General features: G+C 38.2%; 1 protein-coding gene and 1 pseudogene across 5 annotated transcripts in view; one reads left to right on the forward strand and one right to left on the reverse strand.

The window, feature by feature from the left end:
- Window positions 1-24,178, reverse strand: part of SENP5 (SUMO specific peptidase 5) — a 41,666-nt gene that overhangs the window by 10,566 nt on the left and 6,922 nt on the right. For 3 of the 4 annotated variants that reach the window (XM_081235067.1, XM_081235066.1, XM_081235068.1), the window contains exons 2-6: window positions 19,691-21,231; window positions 10,236-10,341; window positions 9,935-10,073; window positions 9,622-9,669; window positions 7,398-7,475 (exon numbers count right to left, since the gene is read on the reverse strand). In XM_081235067.1, coding sequence (XP_081091193.1) covers window positions 7,398-7,475; window positions 9,622-9,669; window positions 9,935-10,073; window positions 10,236-10,341; window positions 19,691-21,200 — 1,881 coding nt within the window. In that variant the 5' untranslated portion in view covers window positions 21,201-21,231. The remainder of the gene's footprint in view (window positions 1-7,397; window positions 7,476-9,621; window positions 9,670-9,934; window positions 10,074-10,235; window positions 10,342-19,690; window positions 21,232-24,178) is intronic. The other variant, XM_081235069.1, reaches the window with a different exon arrangement.
- On the forward strand, window positions 17,787-18,288 carry LOC308617661 (short transmembrane mitochondrial protein 1-like; annotated as a pseudogene). Its single transcript has one exon. The product of its transcript is annotated as a short transmembrane mitochondrial protein 1-like (transcript).

Genomic DNA, 24,178 nt, shown 5'->3' on the forward strand with positions numbered 1-24,178 from the left:
TTTTTTTTTTTTTTGCGGTACGCGGGCCTCTTACTGTTGTGGACTCTCCTGTTGTGGAGCACAGGCTCCGGATGCGCAGGCTCAGCGGCCATGGCTCACGGGCCCAGCCGCTCCGCGGCATGCGGGATCCCTCCGGACTGGAGCACGAACCCGTGGTCCCCTGCATCGGCAGGCGGACTCTCAGCCACTGCGCCACCAGGGAAGCCCCAGAAGATGAACTTTTAAAACGCATTGTTTACAAAAATCTTTCTCACTGAACTATGCCCTCTCTGTAGGTATTTAAAAAGTTGGTTTCTCATTTGCATAATAAAGTGGAGAGCTAACAGTGGGAACTTATCTAATTCAAAGTTAGTACTTAAATTTCTAAGAAAAAAATATCTGAAACAGTAACAAGTTCTATATTGCCAAAAACTACCGGAAAAAATGAAATATAATGCATTGATTTGGAGTTAAAAGAGCTTCAAATACATAAAGTACTTTAAAACTGTAGAAAATATAGTTCAAAATGATGAAAGAAGAAATGATGAAATAAGAATATGCTACAGCAGGAGGGACAAAAAAAACAACAAAACAGAACGATGTGTGTGGTCAATTGTATTACTGATCTCAATTATTTGGTGTCCTCCCTGTAAGAGGATTATACAGAACTACCTATTACCATGTGGCTTCACTGCCCCTTCTGGGGGAAAAATGTAGCCATATGATTCACTGTAAAGAGAAATGAATTTATGTCATGACCAAGCTGAAACTTCAAGAGCCATCATGTGGACCTGAGACTGACATGTCTGAAGATCAGGTGCTGCTCCTTCAGTTTGGGTCCCATTAAAGGAATAAAGGTAAGACAGGATCATCTCCTTAGATATAGGGAAAAGCATCTGATAAAACTCAACATCCATCTATGATTAAAAGCTCTCAGCAAACTAAGAATAGGAGGGAACTTCCTTAACCTGATAAAGAGCATCTAAAAAAAACCTACAACTGACATCATAAACAGTAGTGAAAAACTGAATGCTTTCCTCCTAAGATTAGGAACAAGGCAAAGCTGTCCTCTCTCATTACTTTTATTCAACAATGTACTAGAAGTCCTAGCCAGTGCAATAAAGCAAGAAAAAGATGGCATACGATTTGGAAAGGAAGAAATAAAACAGTCATTACTTACAGACATGACTTTCTATGAAATTCTCACAGAATCTACAAAAAAGCTCCTAAAACCAGTGAGTTTGACAAGTCACAGGATACAAGGTCAATTTACAGAAATCAATTGTATTTCTATATACTAACTGCAAACAACTGGAAGATAACATTTAAAAAAATTCTGTTTTTAGCAGTTTCATCAATATGAAACACTTAGGGATACATTAAAAAAAAATAAGAGCTCACATGCCACAATTAAGGAGCCCAGTGGCTGCAACTAAGGAGTCTGCAAGTTGCAACTAAGGAGCACATGTGTTGCAACTAAAGGAGCTGGTGAGCCACAACTAAGGATCCCACCTGCTGCAACTAAGACCCAGCGCAACCAAATAAATAAATAAATACATGCAAGACCTGTACACTAAGATTTATAAAATATTGCTGAGAAAAATTAAAGACCCAAATAAATGGAAAATACACCATGTCATGGGCTAGAAGACTTAATACCATTAAGATGTTCATTCTCCCCAAATGAACATACAGATTAAACACAATGCCAATTATAATCCAGCAAGTTTTTTAAAAGTAGAGATTGACAAAATGATTCTAAAATTTATATGAAAATGCAAAAGGACCTAGAATTGCCAAAGCAATCTGGAAAAAGAAGGCTAAAGCTGGACACTTACACTGATTTTAAGACAAACTGTAAAGATAAAGTGATCAAGACAGTGTGGTATTAGCATAAAAATAAAGAGATCGATGCAAGGAAACATAAAGTCCAGAAACAGACCCATACATATATGGTCCACTGACTTTCTACAAAGATGCCAAAGCAATTAAAGTGGGAAAGAGAAGACTTTTCAGGAAATGCCAATGGAGGGAAAAAAAAAAAAGAACCTTGATCCCTACTTCATATCTTACACAAAAACTGAGATGTACCAGAGACGTAAATGTAAAACCTAAAACTATAAAGCTGTTAGAAGAAAACATATGAGGCAAGTATTTTTTAGACTGGATACAGAAAGCAAGACTATAAAAGAAAAAAGTAGTATGGTAAATTAGATTGCATCAAAATAAAAATCTCCATTCATCAAAACACATGTTTAGGGACTTCCCTGGCGGTCCAGTGGTTAAGACTCCACACTCCCAAAGCAAGGGGCACTGGTTCAATCCCTGGTCAGGGAACTAAGATCCCAAATGCCTCACGGTGTGGCCAAAACAAAACAAAACAAAACACACATTTAAGTATAAAAGCCACAGACTGAGAGAAAGCAATAAAAAAGTATAGATCTGACAGGACTTACATCCAGAACTCAGTAATAAGTTCTTTACTACAGAACTTTTCATTTTTAAAAAAAATTAATTTATTTATCTATTTTTGGCTGTGTTGGGTCTTCATTGCTGCATGCGGGCTTTCTCTAGTGGCAGCGAGCAGGGGCTACTCTTCATTGCAGTGTGCGGGCTTCTCACTGCAGTGGCTTCTCTTGTTGAGTAGCACGGGTTCTAGGCACGCAGGCTTCAGTAGTTGCAGCACGCGGGCTCAGTAGTTGTGGCTTGCAGGCTCTAGAGCGCAAGCTCTGTAGTTGTGGTGCATGGGCTTAGCTGCCCCGTAGCATGTGGGATCTTCCTGGACCAGGGATCGAACCTGTGTCCCCTGCATTGGCAGGTGGATTCTTAACCACTGCGCCACCAGGGAAGTCCCAAAACTTTTCATTCTTATCATTCACCCATTTTTCTATTGAGTTGGTGAGGTCTTTTTTTTATTGATGTGTAGAAGCATTTTATATATTTAAAAAATTAGTTCTGTGATTTGAATTGCAAATATTTTTTCCCAGTTTACTGTTTGCCCTTTTAGGTAATTGAATTAATTCATTTTTTTTAATGTCATCTGAGCTTTAAGTTATACACAGAATGGACTTTGCTACTCTGAGATAATTTTTTTTAAGTTCTGCTATGGATTTCCTTTGTACTTCCACTGTTTCACTGTCTTGTTACATTCAAATCCTTGGTCGTTCTGTAATTTATCTTAATGTAGTCTAATTTAGTGAGTACTTAATTCTTCTTTCATTTTTTCTTTAATAATAATGCATTTATGGCCATTATTTTTTCCTCAAAACAGCTTTCATTATGTTCCATAGTGGTTGGTAAGATGTGTTCCCCTTTCTATCCTTTTCTAGACAGTTTGTATATAATGTCATTTTTTATTTTCTTTTAGACCCAGGGGTCATATCAAGGGTTTATATCAAGTGCAATTTTTTAATTAAGATTCTTTAGTCATCTTTTAATATTTATTTTTAATTTAACTGAACTGTGGTTAAGGAATAGTGTAATAATTTTCTTTGTGGCCAAGTACATGGTCAATTTTTTACAAATGTTCCTTAGATATAGGAATAAATGTATATTCTCTTTTTGAGGGGTATAAAGATCTAGTATATATCTATTAAACCAAAAGCACTGGTTGTATTATTTTTTATTTATGATCTTATTTTTTATCTTCTAGATTTGTCCAACTATGAAAGAGGTCTCCCATTATCACTATTTACCAAGGTCTCCTAGCTTTTGTAATCATTGTTATATCTCCTATGTATTGAAGTTTTATCATACAGTGTACTTTTCACCTTAAATTCTACCTCATCTGCTGTTAATACTGCTATTCCTCCTTTTTGCTTGCCACTCCTTTCTTTTGGTTTGCATTTGCCTAGTACTTTACCTGTCACTTTACTTTCAAGCTTTCTTTTTCATATTATTTTATGTTTACTTCTTTTTTTTTTTTTTTTTGCGGTACGCGGGCCTCTCACTGCTGTGGCCTCTCCCGCCGCAGAGCACAGGCTCCGGACGCGCAGGCTCAGCGGCCATCGCTCACGGGCCCAGCCGCTCCGCGGAACGTGGGATCTTCCCGGACCGGGGCACGAACCCACGTCCCCTGCACCGGCAGGCGGACTCTCAACCACTGCGCCACCAGGGAAGCCCTATGTTTACTTCTTATGCACAGCATATAGCTGGATTTTCTGATTTAACCCAATCTGAGAGGGTCCAGAGGATGGAACAATTTAATTTATTCTATTTAATGAAATGACTCACATATTTATACTTGACTTTATTCCTTCATTCTAATGTTGTTTATTATTTGGGAATTCTTCCATGAGTGTATATTTTTCCATGCTATTTACAAGGCATACCTTGTTTTACTGTACTTTGCAGATACTGCATTTTTTTTTTTTTTTTTTTTTTTTCTTTTTGCGGTATGCGGGCCTCTCACTGTTGTGGCCTCTCCCGTTGCGGAGCACAGGCTCCGGATGCGCAGGCCCAGCCGCTCCGCGGCATATGGGATCCTCCCAGACCGGGGCACGAACCCGTATCCCCTGCATCGGCAGGCGGACTCTCAACCACTGCGCCACCAGGGAGGCCCTGCATTTTTTATAAATTGAAGGTTTATGGCAACCCTGCATAGATAGTCTATTGGCACCACTTTTCCAACAACATTTGTTTACTTCATGTCTCTGTGTCACATTTTGGTAATTCTTGCAATATTTCAAATTGTTTTATTATTATTTGTTATGGTTATCTGTGATCAATGATCTTTGATATTACTGCTACAACTCACTGAAGGCTAAGGGGATGGTTAGCATTTTTTTAGCAAAAAAGGATTTTTAATTAAGGTATGCACATTATTTTTTTAGACATAATGATATTGCAAACATAAGGGACTACAATATAGTGTAAACATAACTTTTATACGCACTGGGAAACCAAAAATTCCAGTGACTCACTTTATTGCAATACTCACTTTATTGTGGTGGTCTGGAACCAAACCGACAATATCTCCAAGGTATACCTGTCTAACCTTTCTCTAATCCATACTACATATGATCATCTTTCCTCAGCTATGTAACTTTTCCTGGTTAAGTGGCATCCTATTATATGTATGTACAGTTTTAATTTGACCAATCCCCTACTAATTGGTTGTCCTCAATTTTTCTAATATAAACACCACCACAGCCCATCCAGTGGCACAAGCCACATACTCAGAAGTCATCTTTCACACTTCCTTCTCCTTCATTCCCATAACCTACTCATCACTAAGTCCTGTTATTTTACTCCCTAGGTCACACTCATATTTGTGTACATCTTCCATCTCTACCATTCTAATTTAAAGTATCATCAATCTGCAGTGGCCTCCTGTTCTACCCACATCAACTTTGCTCCCACCCTTGTCCATCTTCTTCAGTGCCACTAGTGCAGACTACAAATTGGATGTTGTCACCTACAACGCTTCAATAGATTCTTACCCATTTAGGATAAAATTCAAAACACAAACCTCAAGGCCCTGATCTCTGCATCAGATCCACTTTATGCCACTCTCTTCTTTGCTCTGCATTCCAGCTACACTAGTCTTCTCCCATGCTTCTACCATCACAATATAAAAATGATGACCACTTAATGTGTGTTTATCACGTGCTTAATGGTTTACATGCATTATCTCATTTAATCCTCACAAGATAAATAAAACTGATATTCCTATTTTATAGATGATGAAACTGAAGCTTAAAGGAATTAAGTAATTCACCCAAGGTCTTACAACCAGTTAAGTGGCTGAACCAGGATCTGAACCCCAAAAATCTTACATGTTCTGGTATAATGTTGTAAGTCATAATTCTAGTTATTACTTTAAAATGTATATCTCAGAAATAACTAAATTTCCTTGTCAATTGCATTATTATGAACTTTCATCAAAGCTTTAACCATGGTCATTTTTAAGTCTTTTGTCATTTACAGACAGTTCTGGGTGGACTCTGATTCTTTTGCAAATATGCTCCTATAAAAGGGTTTCATCTTCAAGGAATTCATGGAAAAGACTCTGACAAGTACAGGTTTCTGGTAACCTGGTAACTGACTATGCTGCTGAACTGAATGAATAAGCATTTTCAGAACTCTAATGGAAAACTGATGACTCATAAAACTGCTAACAAAAGATCAAGATAAAAAAAATTAATTACATGGGACTGAGTGAACTGATGAGGATGATTATAATTTTTGTGACTTTGTTTGAATTAAAAAAAAAAAATCCCAAAGGGCTCAGGGGCAAAAAATATACAAATCAATTTTCACTGCAAAGTAAAGGAGCTGTTACTGTGGAGGATTACTGGACTGAATGTCAATATTATGACATAGTATGAGTGTGTTTTGTGTTTGGTAATTGCAATCATTGTTGCTTTTGTTGTGGTCATCCATTTACAATGCTTGGTGTCAGTCTATTTATCTCTTGTAAAAATAAAAGTGTGTGTGTGTGTGAGAGAGAGAGAGAGAGAAGGATCTGAACCCAGGTCTGAATCCTGAGTTCATTATATCTATTTCCCCAGATGTGCACTCTTCAACCACATTTAGTTTATCTTGCCACTACTGATGATGCCTTGAACATATTACCTTATAGCAATGTTCAATCAGGTGTTTGTACTTTGCAAAAAATTATTTCCACCCACAACTATGTAAGACAAGACTTACTCCTAATTTCTCTAACCCGTCCAGTATAAAAAGTGAAAAGCTACAGTATCTCTAGACCTATGACTGTGGATTTTGAACTTGTTGGTAATTTCAAAATACCAAAAATAGAATATAAATATAGGCTTTTAAAATAATGTTTCTGACAGTCGATGAAGACTGAGAGAAATTAAGGTTGGAAAGTACCTTAGTGATTGCTCTAATTTATCATTTTGTTTTATAAATAAGCATCTGAAGCCCAAATTAAGTGTCTTGTCTAAGTTGTACAGCAAGCTAATAGCAATGTCAGAACCATGAACTTCCAATCCAGTGCTTTCTGTTATAGCAGATTCCAATGAACTGGATAGACTCAAAAATTTTACTAGTTAGTGTCTTGTCTTTCAAGCAAAAAGATTCCTTTGCGATGACCTAGGGGGTGGGATACGGAGTGTAGGAGGGATGCTCAAGAGGGAGGGGATATGGGGATATACGTATGCATATGGCTGATTCACTTTGTTGTACAACAGAAACTAACACAGTATTGTGAAGCAATCATACACCAATAAAGATCTATAAAAATAAATAAAATTAAAAACTAAACATAATCAAATGATGATGATAATAAATTAAAAAGATTCAAAAGAAACAAAAAACTTACATTAAAAAGCCTGTTTCTAATTAACATCATAATTGGCAATAAAGTTATTCTTCCACTCAAAGTGGCTTATCATCTGCATTTCAAATTTAGAATAAAAAAGAAATTAAAAAAAAAGAAATAAAGAGAATACCTTTTTAGTCCATCTTTTTACTCCATTATATCCTTTGGTTACCAGCTGTCTATGAAAAAAGCTGTTGAAGAAGTGAACCTAGAAAGACATCAAATATAAGCACTCAGATTATATTAAGCTGTGCCAAGACTTAACTTCACAAGGAAATGGAAATTTTAAAATCCCTGAATGTAAGATGGACCAAAAAATGAGGAAAAGTTTCTTCTTAAAAATAATGACCAGAGCTTCCCTGGTGGCACAGTGGTTGAGAGTCTGCCTGCCGATGTAGGGGACACGGGTTCGTGCCCCGGTCCGGGAAGATCCCACATGCCGCGGAGCGGCTTGTCCCGTGAGCCATGGCCGCTGGGCCCGCGTGTCCGGAGTCTGTGCTCCGTAACGGGAGGGGCCACAACAGTGAGAGGCCCGCATACCTCCCAAAAAATTAAAAAATAAAAAATAATGACCAAAGCATACATTAACCAGTTCAAAGAAGACTGTTTCAAATTTTCATTAGGATGACCTTACAGATGTGGTTGGTCTATAGTCAGAACTGGAATGGGGCAGTAATTACCTGAATCCAATCAAGTAAAGAAGCAACCTGATAAATCTCGTCAAGTCAGGTGATAAAGTTGAAAGAGGCAATGAAAGAATCAGGTAACAATTACTTTGAACTCAAGGGATGTGGAGTACAAAACTAACCCCATCTGAAGGATGCGGATTTGGAGACTCCTATAGTCATAACAACTATAAAAAGCCTTTAGCATGATCATTTCTAGCACTGAAAAAATTACCCTATTCGTATATAGCACCATGTCCTGCATCCTTGGCTTTTTCAAAATTCTGGCTTATAAATGAGTATCAGCTCACCTGAGACAGTAAACATACTATGGTCTTAAAGTGTTCACTCAGTAATTTTGACTCACTTGAGATGATAAAACTGTTCCCTTAGTGCTGAAGTTCTCAGGGTGTGGTCATCAGACCAGCAGTATCAGCATCACCTGGGAACTTGTTAAAAGGGAAATTCTCAGGCCCCACTCCAGTCCTACTAAAGCAGAAACTATGAGGGCAGGGCTCAGCAATCTGGTTTCTGAGGATTCTGATGCACATTTGTTTTGAGAATCACACAGTTTAAGATATCAATAAAAAAGGCTTGTAGTAGCTATCTCTAGACAGTAATCCTCAAACTTTGAGCCCTTCAGAATCTGCAGGGCTTGTTAAAACACAGACTGCTGAGCCCCACATCCAGTTTCTGACTTAGTAGGTGTCAGTTGGATCCCAAACTCTGCATTCCTAGTAAATTCCCAGGTGATGCTGATGCTGCTGGTCTGGGGACTATACTTTGAGAACCACAGCCTTGGTTAAGTGTCCTTTTCATCCAATGAAGGTTTAGAATTAAATGTAGTGGTAATGAAGGGAAATTATACTCTTGAAATTAATACTTTTATGTTAAAAATCATCTGGTGTTTAAATCTAAACATACAGATGTATGTTTAGATTTCTGATGATTAAGAGAATTTGACAAAATAGAGAATCTGACAGATTAGCTTCATGATACCAATTTAAAATGTATAACAGATTTTTTATTTTAAGTGGAAAGTTATGACATTTTGTCTTTATTAATAAAGTGTTAGAATCTGAGATTCATTATATTTACCTGTAAATTATTAGATTTATAAAAGTTTATAAAGTACTTGGAAAGGTTTTGCTTGTTGAAATTAAAGCCTCCCCATCAGGCAATGTGAGTACTCAGAAAGAAAATTTAATATATTAAATTTAAAAAAATAGTAACTAAGCTCTTGAGGGAATTTTAGAGTTTAAGGGGGGTTAGTTTGTATTTAAACTGAGTATCAAAGATTAATCCAAGAAAAAGTGAAGATGAATACTACTTTACTACATTTTTAAAGGGAGTAATACATTAAGTTAAATTTTTTTTAAGTTAAATTTAAAAACTCAAAGCAAATAGTCCTTTTTGTGCATCTCCCCACTAAAGAAAAAAAAAAAGCCTCTTCAAGATATCAAAAAACACACCCATTCTGAAATAAATAAGCAGGAAAACACTGGCATCATGACTTTCTTATGCTGAAATGATTTTATAGACCTTATGCGCAATCCTAGCACATATCAAGACAAAAATCTCCTTTTAAAAATCTAAGAAATATCCAATAATTACATAAAGTTAAAAAAAAAAAGCTTCTTCCTTTAATACACAAGGACCCTTTCTCCTAAAGAGAAAGTTTTCACTTACTTTGTCTGGGACTGCATCCATTATCAGCTCACCGTACATATTAATGACCTATAAAAAGTCAACATAAAACCAGCTTACTAATAACCCTATGCAATTCAGAACATCCACTCAGAATGAATAACATATGGCTACTGCTAACAGTAATCAAACCTTTCCAATACTGTACTGGGTTAGTGAATGAGTCACTTCAGTAAGGAATAAAGAATCCTTGATTCCAAAAGATAATTGTGAGGCCAACCTAGAGGTTATTAATTACATTTTATTGTCCAACATCCTCTGCAACTTCCATACTGAGAATATACAATACACTAACCTGGTCATTCAGCCAATTCTGACCATCCAGGGTTGCCAGATCATCCATATCCAGCATGTGCTTATTGTAGAAGATGCGGAAGTTGCATTTTTGATGTCTGGCCCGATAGTTTGTTATCTCCCTATTGATAAAAGGTTTTCTGAAACAGAAATATTTTGAAAGAAAAAGTAAAAAAAAAAAAACACGAAACAAAAGTTCGACTCAGTTTATTGCTAAGTATCTTTTTTTTTTAATCAAGAGAAAAGTCATATAAGCCAATAATTTTCTTTTCAATGGCTTAACTTAAGCATCATTGACAAACCTATTAGAAAAGTCTTCGTTAAAGACATCTTTTAATCTTCCAAGGACATCTTTTTCACTGAGTGGGACCAAACTGCCATACTTCTTCATAACCTCATCTAGGAATCCTTAAATAAAGGAAGAAAGAAAAATTAAGACGGAAAAGCCATTTTCAGCAAAGTCACTGTCCCATTACTTAACTTATACACAACACTTAACATACATTTAACCTACATTACTAAATGCATTACAAAAAGAAATCTTTTAAAAGTTATATTTTGTAAAAAAAACAATTAAATGGATCAGGCCCTCACCATTCCAATCTAGAGAGAAATGCTCTAAGGCATCATTTCACATTGGATTTTTAAGCTACTGATGCATTGTTAGAAAATGGATAGCTGAAACTAAAGACTGACATTTTTCAGTATCTTAACCTTGGAGAAGAATCCTATCTCCCAAAGGTAAAACCTAAAGGGTTTAATCACCTAGTTAAATGTGTCTATCACATTTGGTAACTGAAGAAATTATCTTTTTAAAAATCACAATTAGAATTGTTGAGATCACTGTCATTGTATCTATTATTTGATAAAGGTGTGAAATTTCACATCTCATAACAAGGGACATATATACTAAGGCATTTTTAATATACAATTTGATAGTTATTTTAATACTCATGATACTGCATAACCCTATGAGGTGAGCTTAACCCTATGAAGTGAGCTTAACCTTATGAAGTGAGCTTAACCCTATGAAGTGAGCTTAATTGGATAACAGCTGGTGAGGCATGTTTTAAAAGAGGAAACAGAATTAAAGAATGACTTCTTGGCCAGGATACAGGCTAGTCTTTACATCAACTTAAGTAATAGGTATATGCATTTTAATGGTTTCCAAGAGGATCCACTGAAGAAATATACCTAAAAATATGCTCGGAAATAAAACCAGGCCATTATTTCTAAGTAACTACAAAGAAGCTGAGGGAAGGCTTAGAGGCTCACAGAAGTGGAGATATGACTTAGGCTATCCACTGATGCTGAGTGGGGAGAACAACAGTCTGGCTAACCATCGGTCTGACAGTTAAGTCTACCGAGTTAAGATGGAAAAAATGAGGACTGTTAGTCACTTATTTTACCCAGCCCCCTTTCTAACTTCAAGAATGGCCTCTGCTAAGTATCTATATAAAATGGACAGGAATGATCACAACACAGTAACTGTCCTGGAAATGGAGTGTTTTGTATGGGGGAGGAGCAGGCAAATGTGTGAAAAACCTATTTTCCTCCTGTTAGTCTCCCACCAGAGTAGCTCCCAACTTGAAAGGCTTAAGAGTATAGTGAGCAGGAAAGGGTTGCTTGCTTATGTCTGCTCCTGGTCTAGGCTTTAGGCATACAGAAAACAGAAAAGGAGTCCCATGTTCCAGTTTAGTCAGAGTAGGAAATGATGACTTGGGGCTTCTACACTAGGAATCCATTTGGCCTTTGTTTGCCGATAGTGTTTACTATACCATATCTTACAGTTGTCTAAGCATAGTCTTGTGTCTACATGGGAGAATGGACCCAAACAGAAGATAGGGACTCCCAACATTTGAGAAACTGAATTTAAGGAACAAATTTTATACAAAAATATTGCCCCTAATAACAAAAAATTAAACTTTAGGCCCAGCAACCTTAATTGAGACTCTTCAAATAAGAAAGCAATCTCTTCTACCAAGCAAATATAGACCCAATTCCAAACTTGTAACAAGAGGTGTCCTTGTTATGTTAACAATGTTATTTCTGGATGGCAGTGTTTGGGGGATTTTAAGTTGTTATGTTTAAGTTGTTATGCTTTTTTCCTCTTACCCGTATTTTTGTTTTCACTTTCAGATGATAAACATGGATTGCTAATGCAGTAGAAAAGCCCTACCAGGATCTTCGAGGAGAACCCTAATGACAATGTCTCACTGATGCACACCATTATCTCACTAGGACCAGAAGTAAACAACAGTTAAAACGCACTCATACTGAAGCCTGCGCACCTAGAGCCCGTGCTCCACAACAAGAGAAGCCACTACAATGAGAAGACTGCACACTGCAACAGAGTAGCCCCCGCTCTCAACTAGAGAAAGCCCGTGCACAGCAACGAAGACCCAATGCAGCCAAAAATAAATACATAATTAAAAAAATAAAAAGCACTCATAAGCCAAGCACTAGCATACCTCATTTCATCCTTATAACTATCCTATGTGTTAGACAGTATCCCTACTTTAAAAATGTAGACAGGCGGCTTAAGGAGGTTAAATAACTTCCCCAAGGACCCTTTACTAGCATATGGCAGAAATCAGGTTCTGACTGTAGGTTATGTGACAACAGAAACTGAGCCGTTAACGTCTATGCTGTGCCACCTCCAATGCAGGAAATATCTATTACCTCTTCTCTACAAAACAACTTAGTTCTTCATTTTACCTTTCCCTTCTAAACCCATGAGCCAAGAGTAACCCAAAAAACAGACTTCTTAAAATGAGAGTTACAGAATTCCCTGGAGGTCCAATGGTTAGGATTCCGCGCTTCCACTGCAGGGGGCAGTGGTTCGATCCCTGGTTGGGGAACTAAGATCCCACTTGCTGCAGGGCTCAGCCAAAAAATAAAAATAAAAGAATAAAATGACAGTTAAATTCACTATTTACCCACTTGTTTTCACCAAATGAATGAACCAAAAAGGAAAATGCATTTGGAATATACAATTTCTTTTATTCCAAAAGTACTAAAATTTTAGTATGACCAAGAAGGATAAAATATTAGGAAAAAACAAAACAATGAAAAATTAGAGTTCAAATTATATTCCACCCTGTAAGTACAAAAGGTAATAATGTGAAAAACAAAAACTGAGGTGTTTTTTAGAAGTTAAATTACTCATCATGTTAAACTGTGTTAGACAGCTTTTTTTTGCAACAACCGATATGGGTCACTTGGATCACATCCCACCCGGAAAGTGGGAAGGGGTTCATTGTGTTGTGCACATATGAAATGCAACCACTTGGTTCTCCAACAAGATACAATACACATGTCAGAAAGGTCCCATCAAAAATAAGAAAGGCGGAGCTTCCCTGGTGGTGCAGTGGTTGGGAGTCCGCCTGCCGATGCAGGGGACACGGGTTCGTGCCCCGGTCCAGGAAGATCCCACATGCTGCAGTGCGGCTAGGCCCGTGAGCCATGGCCGCTGAGCCTGCGCGTCCGGAGCCTGTGCTCCGCAACGGGAGAGGCCACAGCAGTGAGAGGCCCGCATATCGCAAAAAAAAAAAAATTAAGAAAGGCACAAAATATCTAAGAATAAACTTAAGGAATGTGCTTAAGTTTATTAAACTTATTAAACAAGTGAAAAGCACTACCAAATTCTAGTAAGGGACACAGATCAATAAATGGAGTAATTCTTGGTTTTTTAGACAGGAAAACTCCGTATTAAAATGAATGCAATTTTCCCTAAATTAGTCTAATAATGTAATGCAATACCAATCAAAAGCCACTGTCTGTTCATTGGTTTAATTGAAAAAACAAATCCAAATTCATCTTGGGACAAAAATGTGAGAAATTCTTAGAAATTTTTGAAAAAGATTAAGGAGGAGAGGTGAATAGGGGCAAGAGAGGAGAGGAGAAGGAGGGTCTAATCCCATCAAATTATAAAACCAAATAACAGTGATTGAAGCAGAATAGTGCTATCACAGAAACAGAGAAACCAACCAGATAGGAATCCGAATGGCAGGCAGCATCTCATAATCATGGGGAAAAGATGAATTAATCAATAAATAGTATTAGAACTACCAAGTAAATCTTTTGTTCACAGTTGAAATTCATTTTGGTGTAAAGAATGTAGGAATCTGGGCTTCCTTGGTGGCGCAGTGGTTGAGAGTCCGCCTGCCAATGCAGGGGACACGGGTTCGTGCCCCGGTCCGGGAAGATCCCACATGCCGTGGAGCGGCTGGGCCCGTGAGCTATGGCCACTGAGCCTGCGCATCCGGAGCCTGTGCTCCGCAACAGGAGAGGCCACAACAGTGAGAGGCCCGCGTACCGCAAAAAAAAAAAAAGTAGGAATCCATCTTTAGTTTTCTCCAAACACCTACATGTAAAAATAACACATTAATAGTCTAGAAAATAGGGCTGAATATTTTTATAAACTTGAAATGGGAACAAGCTTTAAGTATTTATGCTAATATCAATACATGACCATAAACATTTTAAAATAAAGTGGCAGCCACCCCATAATTCCTTTAGAACTTTTATGCCCTAATGAACATGTATGTCTTAAACATTTAAGTAGCAAACTATACTCACTCTTCTGGAAGCTGCTTTTTTATATTCAATACATGGATTTTTTTTCCTAAGTCAATTCAAAACAATCTAGTGGTCCATTAAATTGATCTGCCATATTTTAACCAATTCCCTGCTAATGGCCATTTGTTAATTTTTAGCTCTCTAAATAATGTTAAAACCCTCAATATATCCTTGTTCTAGTGTTTCCTTAGAACACACTTGCTAAAATTCAAATTTCTGAGGGAACTCCCTGGCGGTCCAGTGGTTAGGATTCCGTGCTTTCACTGCCGAGGGCAAGAGTTCGATCCCTGGTCAGGGAACTATGATCCTGCAAGCCAAAACTTAAAAACCAAAAATATTTTCAAATTTCTGGGTCAAAGGACACTAAAACCTGCAGATTTTCACTTATGAATTTGGTTATCTATATTTACGAGATTTTAATGTTTATGGAGTCAAACTGGTATATTTTTATTGCTTCTGAGTTTCCTATCATGCTTTAAAATGTCTTATCAATATGAGATTATAAAAATGGTCTTTTTTTAACAGCTTAAGCTATGATTCACATACCACAAAATTCATCCTCTTAAAAGTCTACAATTCAGTGGGTTTTTATATATTCAGAGCTGTACAACCATTACCATTACCTAATTCCAGAACATCTGCATCACTCCACAAAACAACTTTGTATGTATTAGCAATTACTCCTTATTCCCCACCCCCACCCCCTGGCAACCATTAATCTACTTTTTATCTCTATGTATTCGCCTACTCTGAACATTTCAAATCGATAGAATCATATGGTATGTAGCCTTTTGTGTCTGACTTCTTTCACTTAGCATGTTTTCAAGGTTCACCCAAACTGAAATATATCAGTACTTCATTCCTTTTTATGGCAGAATAATATTCCATTGTATAGATATACCAAAATTTTATTCATCTATTCATCAGTTGATGGACATTTAGGTTTTTTTCCACTTTTTCGCTACTATGAATAATGATGCTATGAATTTTTGTGTGCAAGTTTTTGCTTATCTGTATGTTTCTAATTAGTTAACTTTTTTTTAATTAGTTAACTTTTCAATCCACCTGGAACATATTGTGATAAAGGAATCTGTTTCTTTTCCTTCCAAAACAGCTAATCTGAGTACAGAATCCTAGACTTTCCTACCCTCCCTGAAATTTTTTAAAGTTGTCTTGTACAAACATAACACTACTGTTGTTGCAAAGCACTCAACTTGGTTTTGAAGGGAGTAGCTTTCTGAACAAATACTGCATCAGTTTATGCAATATTTGATAAAAATATGAAACACAAAAGTAAATTTTGATAAGTACAATGGGCTCTTAATAAATATATAAATACAAAATGAGCATAATGTACAGTTATATTAGAGAAGAGCCAGCATTCAGGACACCACAGAATATTGGCTAACACTACTAAGTCAATTAAGGGAGCATATACCATGCTGATCATCCTATACTGATTCCTATTCTGATTGCTCTATTAATCCTGATTACTCGAGTTTAGTTCAATTTGTCTCTTCCATTGTATTGGCTTTCTCCAGATGTTTGGTGATAGATTACAGGCTCATCTCTACTTGAATAACCTGCAGGTGGAGGGAAGGCTGTGATGGGCAGTAGCTTTTGCTCTGCCTTGAACTATTTTCAATGTGGGGATGCTAAGAACCCCCAAAACAGTTCTTCTGGAAAGGGTTGTTCTTCATTCTTGCCAGGCATTATAAGTAATGGGGCAGGAGGAGAGGGGAATGTCCTGCCTCTCCACACCAATCTCCTATTCTTAGAATTTCAATGCTATATGTCAATTATATCTCAATAAAATTGGGGTGGGGGGAGAAATTTCAGCTTGATAGCAGATATCCTCCTTGCTGATATATGGCACAGGCAGGGAGAGATGCTTTTGTGGAGATTTTCCAACTACTCGGTCTTTTACCATGGGTCTCCCCTTTCCTCTCCACCTCCACCATCTCCAGAAATGGTACACCCTCAGTGCTGCACCATTTTCCTGCACTAACCTTCCTTCTGTCACTGGGGCTCCCCTCTGGATCTTCCCTCTACTTTATGCCTTGTTAGTTTCTCAGTTTTTGATCTACCAAAACTCTCCTTGTTTTTGAGTATAGAGATACATACGTTTTAAATATATTTTTCATAATTTCTATGGGTTTGGTAGGAGGAAGAAGAGATTCCATGGGCTTACTTCATCCTCTTAAACCTACTATTGGTTTCTGACAGATATTCTTTACTAAGTGAAGGAAGTTTTCTTTATTCCTAGTTTCAAAGAGATTTAAACACAAAGGAAGCTAAGCTTTATTACCAGGCTTTCAGTACTTGCTGAGATACCATGATTTTTCTCTTTTAGCCTATTAAAATAACTACATTACAGATCACTAAATGTGAATTCTGTAAAAAAATTCCTGTCTTCACGTTATGCTACAGTTTTACTATAGAACATAGTCAATTTATCAACTTTTTTTGGAAGTGCTACATATATATTTGTAAGTTAATTGGTATTTGTGGGTAAATGCTAACTTTTTCAGATTTATGAATCATGGTTCTGCTAACCTCATAGTAGGGAAATTTGTCTTCATTCTAGGACAGCATAAACAACAGAAGTTTTTTTTAAAAGATTTTCTAGGATTCTGTCATTTTGTGGGGAAAAGTTTTTTATACATACTTAATGGTTGAAAAAGCGAAGTGTTCACAATTGTTTAAACCACCAAGAAGTAACTCTCCTAACTCCCCAGAAAAAGCCATTTGTAACAATTTGATGTATCTGTCCAGATATGTCCTATACAAATGCATGTGCACACATATATACATGTACTCATTATGTGCACATGTATCTTTTAACAAAACGGCCTCCTTCTGTTTTGCAACTTGCTTTTTTCACTTTTCGAATTTTTCTTTAATAGCTTCATGGTATACTGCCTGGATATGCTGTAATTTATAGGTCCATAAAAACACTTGCTTTGGTTGTCCTCAGTGTTTTACTACCAAGACAATACTATAAGTAATGTCCCTGTATAAATATATTTGTACTCTTTTATATCTTGGCTAAATTGCAAGAAGGGGAATGGGTCAAAGACTGATACTGCCATATTATCTTCCAGAAGTGTTTATACCAAATGACTTCATGGGGCAGATTTTGACAAGAAGACTTTAAAGCACTATGTAAAAACTTGAAGCCATAAAGTAAATACAAATAAATTTTACTATGTAAGAATTGAAATTTTCTGTTAAGCAAAAATGTCATACACAAAGTCGGGGTACTGAGGGCTTTTACCAAAATTTAACATCTTTAAAACTAGGCCGGGGGAGGCAGGCTCAGACAGCCCAAGGAGCTGCCGCCGCCCTTCGAGCCCTCCTTGCCGACACTATGCTCCAGTTCTTGCTTGCATTTACTCTTGGCAATGTGGTGGGAATGTATCTGGCTCAGAACTACGACATACTTGAAGAAATTAAAAAGGATGTGGACGCCAAGAAGAAACCCCCTAGTTCATGAGGCCGACTCTAGCACTGCCTCCTGGATAAACTGATTCTACTGTTCTTGAGGGCCTCCTTTACCATCTGAAACAAAAGCTTTTGTTTTCATCTCCAGCCTCAGCAATTTTCTTCTTTACTAGACCCTGCATTGCCTTACAGCACAAATGGGGCCACAAGTTAAGAACAACCCTTACTTTTCCAACATCCTCACTTCTTCCCTTCCTCCTTCCAGCCACTTGGGAGGTCCTGAGAATGGAATTATGGTGCTAGATTAGTAAACATGACCTTTAATTAGTAGTTTCTCCCTTATTCTTTGGGATTTCTACTACCGTTTTCAAAAGAAAAAATAATGAGTTTTGTATAGCTGATGAGATATAAATAATGCTGATTTTACAGTCTAGCAATTATACTGGGTGTTTAAACCTTTGGTACTAAATTATGTTGTTCCAAAGTAGTAACTAAAATGAAAATCTAGAAGCCATTACCAGTTTCTGGTAATTTTATATTGTTGTCAGGAAGCTCCATAGTTGCTAATTTAACCAATAAATCAATTTGCTATTCATTAACCAAGAAACTCTGTTCTGAGAACCCTATCAGGAACTCGGGAATTTAAAAATATTTAAAGTAATGGCCTTTGTCCTCAGTCAAATTCATAGTCTCATATGCATGTTTTTCTTAATGGTGCATTTGATCTCGCTCTATTCTCTCCTAAGAATCATACTTATTTTATTATAGGCACATTTCACATTACATGGCAGATAAATGAGAAGTTGTCTATAAAGGAAATTTTATGCCTTTTTACATTTAAAAAAATGTATTTACATTATAACTTTATAGTGATTCTCATAAAAAAAAAACTATAATGATGCTAAGGACCATGAGGGTAGGAATCAGTGTATCCTGTTTGTTGCCACATTCTTAGAGCCAACAATGGTACATAAGAGCTTCTCATATATTAAATAAATAAAATATAAACAATCCAATAGAGAAAAAGGCAAAGTAAAATTATATACAAACAAAAAATGGCAAAGACAGAAAAAGATGTTCAAACTTTAAATTTAAAAAGGCAAATTAAAACAAAGAACTCTCCTGTGATCTATGAGACTAGCAAACCTTAGCAAATGCAAACGAGTTTAACTTTTTTTTTCCCCACTGTACGCGGGCCTCTCACTGTTGTGGCCTCTCCCATTGCGGAGCACAGGCCCCGGATGCGCAGGCTCAGTGGCCATGGCTCACGGGCCCAGCTGCTCCGCGGCATGTGGGATCCTCCCGGACCGGGGCACAAACCCGTGTCCCCTACATCGGCAGGCGGACTCTCAACCACTGCGCCACCAGGGAAGCCCAAGGGTTTAACTATTTAGAGGGTAATTTAACAATTCTCTTAAAATTTTAAGTGTGATTATCCTTCCACCATCATTTCTACTACTAGGAATTTAACTTACAAAAACAACCATAGAAGTATAAAGAAGTAATTCCACTGCACCATTGTTTATAGAAGGAAACAACTAAAAGCAACACAAGTGTCCGTCAATCAAAAACTAAACTATGGAACATCTATATAATACAGCAATATAAAAGAATGTCTAACTGCTTAAAGGGAAATCCACGTGGGGAAGGACCAAATAGGACTCTCCTAGAAAGGATAATGGACAGCAGGTGTGGGCCGGAGATTGAGGGAGAATAAAGGAAGAGTGCATACCAGAAAGGCAGATTGACAGCTGTTCATCATCCACTGGAGAGGCTTTTTGACTGTTCTTCCCACCTCCCACTTGATTTTCTAGTTTGAGTCCACTGCACGTCAGAGGAGCCTCCAGTGGACTTTTACAGTAAGGGTGGTCCAGCAACTTAGAACTAAGAATGTTCTGCTTGAAAGATCCATCCTCATCCATCTGGCATGAACTCTCATTCTGAACAGTCTCTTCGGACACAGGCCCATCTACACTACTCACAGATTGATCTGCCCCAGACACTGACAGTTTTACTCTGTCATCATTGACAGTACTTGTCCGATTTTCCTGACCCAGAGCCATAACTTCTCTCTCGGTTTCCGAGATAAACATGTTATTAGAATGATGTTCTGGTAAGGGGATGTCATGAATCAGCTCTGTACACTCCCACTTAGGAGAGGAACAGGGTGACTGGTCCCAGATGTATGTGGCACTGCCATTCTGTTGGTCAGGGAATGCTTCATCTAAACTAACCTCCTTGCCCAAGAGAGGGCTTCCTTTAGTGTGGCCATCAGGCACATGAGAGTTCTTTCCCTTCACCACAGCATTGCTGTCCATATCTGGAAGGTATGGTTGATGCCGACAAGAAGGGTCTTTAGGTTCTGGGGAAGGGAATAAGCTGCAACTGCCACCCTCACTGTTCTCCCTAAGGGTCTCTTGATGGTCCCCAGTGACCTGCACCCAGCTTCGCTGGGCTTTTTTTAGCTTGAAAACTTTGCTTTTTGTTCTGAAGTGCTGGGATCTGAGAATCCTGTACCGAAATCTAATCATGGATAATTTCTCATACATCATATGAGGAGATACTTTTATTCTTCTATGTTGATTAAGTTGGAACTTTCTTGGAATCAGGGGTCCCCCATTCCTGTGGTGCTCCAGCCCTCGGTAGCAGCCATAACAAAAGCGCTTTCTCTTATGGTTGCTCAAGGTGACCACAATTGTGCCACTCTCACCTGGACTCTGGCTCTCCCCATTGAACTTCATAGGAGGATCAGAAGCTTGTGGCTCCGTCCTAGGTCTGTGACCACTGGCCTGACTTAAAACACTATTTGCTGGTATGTCAGTGGCTGCCTTCAAGAGACTTTTCTCTCCAGAGTATTCATGATCAGAGTTCTTTGCTGATGATACCAACTTCTCTGCTTGGAGTTTCAAGAAGGTCCTTGAGGAGGAAATTAAGTGTTTAGTGTCCTTTCCTTTCACTTTAGAGGACAAAGTACTAAGATTCTGAACAGCCACACTGGACTTTGCCTTAGCAAAAAGGGGTTCATCCTGGATCCACGTTTTCTGGATTTGAAGGGCCTTCTTCCTGCACTGGAAATGCCTTAAATGCCTGCTCCAAGTAACTGTCCTTCCCAACTTGGCTTTCAGAATGCACAACTGTTGGTGAAAGTAGAACTTCTTAAAGCCTCCAAACCCAGTATTCCATTTCTCAGAAAAGGCTAAGTGGATTCCTTTCCTCCATAGAATTTTCCTCTGTTTTTTCATTTTTCTGATGCATAATGAGATCTGAATGCAGCTGTAAAGAAGAGAAATAAAATTTACATTTCTACCCTAAAAATAAGGTCATAAAGATATATTCACAGCAATATACATTAGAAAATTGAAAAAAGCATATGAAGTTCAATTTATACTATCAGACATAATGAAATCCTACCTGATCAAGGTTTTCCCCACAATGAAAATGAGGGATAAGGGAATACATGAGTGCTCCAACATGACCCCATTTGCTGTACCTGCCTCTGATAGAAACAAGTTTCAAGAATCATTTCCCAATATGCAGCCAGTTTCTGATGAAGCAGAAAGGGAAGGGAGTCAGGAGAGAATTTCTAAGTGTTGACCTTGTTTCTCATTAGCTAAGTGACTTAAAGCAAGTCACCCAAATTCTGTGTTCTCATTTGTAAAATGAAGGACAGAGAGGGGAGAGGGGACCAGACACCATTTAAGACTGAGTTCACATCAAAACAATTTGTTCCATACAACACATTTTCTTTTAAAGAGTTTTTTTTGATGTAGACCATATTTAAAGTCTTTATTGAATCTGTTACAATATTGCTTCTGTTTCATGTTTTGGTTTTTTGGCCACAAGGCATGTGGGATCTCAGCTTCCTGACCAGGGATAGAACCCACACCCCCTGCATTGGAAGGCGAAGTCTTAACCACTGGACTGCCAGGGAAGTCCCATACAACAAATTTCAGAAAGGAAAGGCAGGGACTTTTATTCTGTACAGTCATCCACAGGCAGACAGTCAATAAATGCACACAATTATCAGTACCTCAAGAGGGAGACCGACCAGCCTCCTCTTTGTCAGTCAGTCAAAGACTTTCTGAGTGACTATGAGGAGACAGGATTCTATCAGGTGCTCTCAACCAGTTATGGTTCTGGCTCTCAGCAACGTGTGTGTGTGTGTGTGTGTGTGTGTGTGTGTGTGTGTGTGTGTGTGTGTGTGTGTGTGTGTGTGTGTGTGTGTGTGTGTGTGTGTGTGTGTGTGTGTGTGTGTGTGTGTGTGTGTGTGTGTGTGTGTGTGTGTACACACTTTAGGAACACACTTACAGGAAAGGGTAGATGAAAATGATAGTCAAAACCAAACATGATTTGGGACTTCCCTGGTTGTCCAGTGGTTAAGACTCTGCACTCCCAATGCAGTGGGACTGGGTTCGTTCCCTGGTAAGGGAACTAGATCCCACATGCTGCAACTAAGAGCCCGCATGCCACAACGAAGATCCTGCGTGCTGCAACTAAGACCCAGCACAGCCAAATAAATAAATATTAAAAACAAACAAACATGATTTCCCCTCAGACTTAATAAGATCTAACGTTACTGAAGGCTCTTTAGCCTAGAAAGAAAGTCACCAGCCACTGCAGGTGGAACAGAAGAATAAAAAAAACCAATATCCTAATTTCAGCCTACTAATAACTTACTAGGAAAAGCTGTATTACCTTTCTGTGCATCAGTTTTCTCTGGGGGCGGGGTGGGGGGGGAGAAGAGGACTGAACACATGTTTACTTCTGCTTCCTTTCCAAATCCCATTAAGATGACAGAAATGGAGTTTTAAAAAAGGCAAAACCTCTCAAGGACAATGACAACAAAAAAGGAGACAAGAGCAATAAAACTGCTGAAAGAAGAAAGCAGATGAATGAGTGAAAACAGACTTAGCCAGCCAAAAGAGCTGAAATCTAAGCCAGCAGTAGGGGAAGCCAAGCAGCAAGCAAGTTACAGGACCTCAGAAAGGCTCAGGAACCAAGAGCAACAATACCTATGAAGGTCAGGGAATGGAGGAGAGCTGAAAAAGGAAGGACTGGTTGAAAGTCTGAATAAGAAGCACTTAGACTCCAAGATCCCTTCTCCTACCACGGCAGATGATCAAAGTTTCACTTTCTCAAGGGAATGAACTAGAACAGTCAGGCACATCATGTACAACTGAGGGCAGGGGTACAAACAGGAGGATAAATCAGTTTACATAGGGAATTTCTCCCCAACCTCTTTCCCCACTCAGCTCCCAGAAAAGTTTATACCCCAAAGGAGGAGATCAGTTCTGGGGGTGGGCAGGGGGTGGGGTAGGGATAGAGCATTCAAAAAGACCAACAGATACTGATATTTGGGGATGCCACAACTACAGAGGCCCAAACAATTACCCCAAAGTTTAAGAAGCAATGAAACCCCCAAATCCCTCCCCAACTCCACATAGCAGGTAACTGTCCCTCCCCAACCCAAGATTAGAAGTTTCTCCTTCAGAAAGGAAGTTCTGCAGACAAGGGGATCCCAGGAACAGTTTGAAGATGGAATTATATTGAATATAAGACCCCGCAACACTGTCCCACTCATCTCCCAAAACGCTGGCAGTCTGTCTTACCCGTCCAAGCAGGAGATTGGAAGATTCTTCTTCAGAGAAACTGATTAATCCACAAGAAAATACATAAGTACAGGTATGCCCCCACAGAATGGCCCAGCATGGCCCACAGTGCACCCCACAACTGACAAGTCCCACCACAGGCTCAGAACCTCCAACCAACTTCTTAGAGGTCAAAACACAGCATAACTAAGAATCACCACACTTCCAGGGATTAAAAGTAGACCAAAACAAACAGATAAAAGCAAAAGCATATTTAGAGAAGTCAACTTAAAAAACCTGAAAAGGGGAGAGAAGGGAAGTTATTGTTTAATGTGAAGAGCTTCAGTTTAGGAAAATTAAAATGGGTCTCAGGATGGATGGTGGTGATGGTTGCACAGCAATATGAATGTATTTAATGCCACTGAACTGTATACCTAAAAATGATTTAAATGGTAAATTTTATGTTATGTATATTTTACCACAATTTCTTTAAAAAAGAGAGACGAAAAATAACCCCAACGCTATCCTCAAAGAAGAAAATATTACATCCACTGGGGAAAAAAAGAATGGGATTTTTTTTTAAAGGAACAGTTTAAAAAATAAAGGAGCTTAGGACACTTAAAATAGCAAAA

The sequence above is a fragment of the Mesoplodon bidens genome (genome assembly GCF_964165515.1).
Source record: "Mesoplodon bidens genome assembly, chromosome: 5".
Taxonomy (NCBI): domain Eukaryota; kingdom Metazoa; phylum Chordata; class Mammalia; order Artiodactyla; family Ziphiidae; genus Mesoplodon; species Mesoplodon bidens.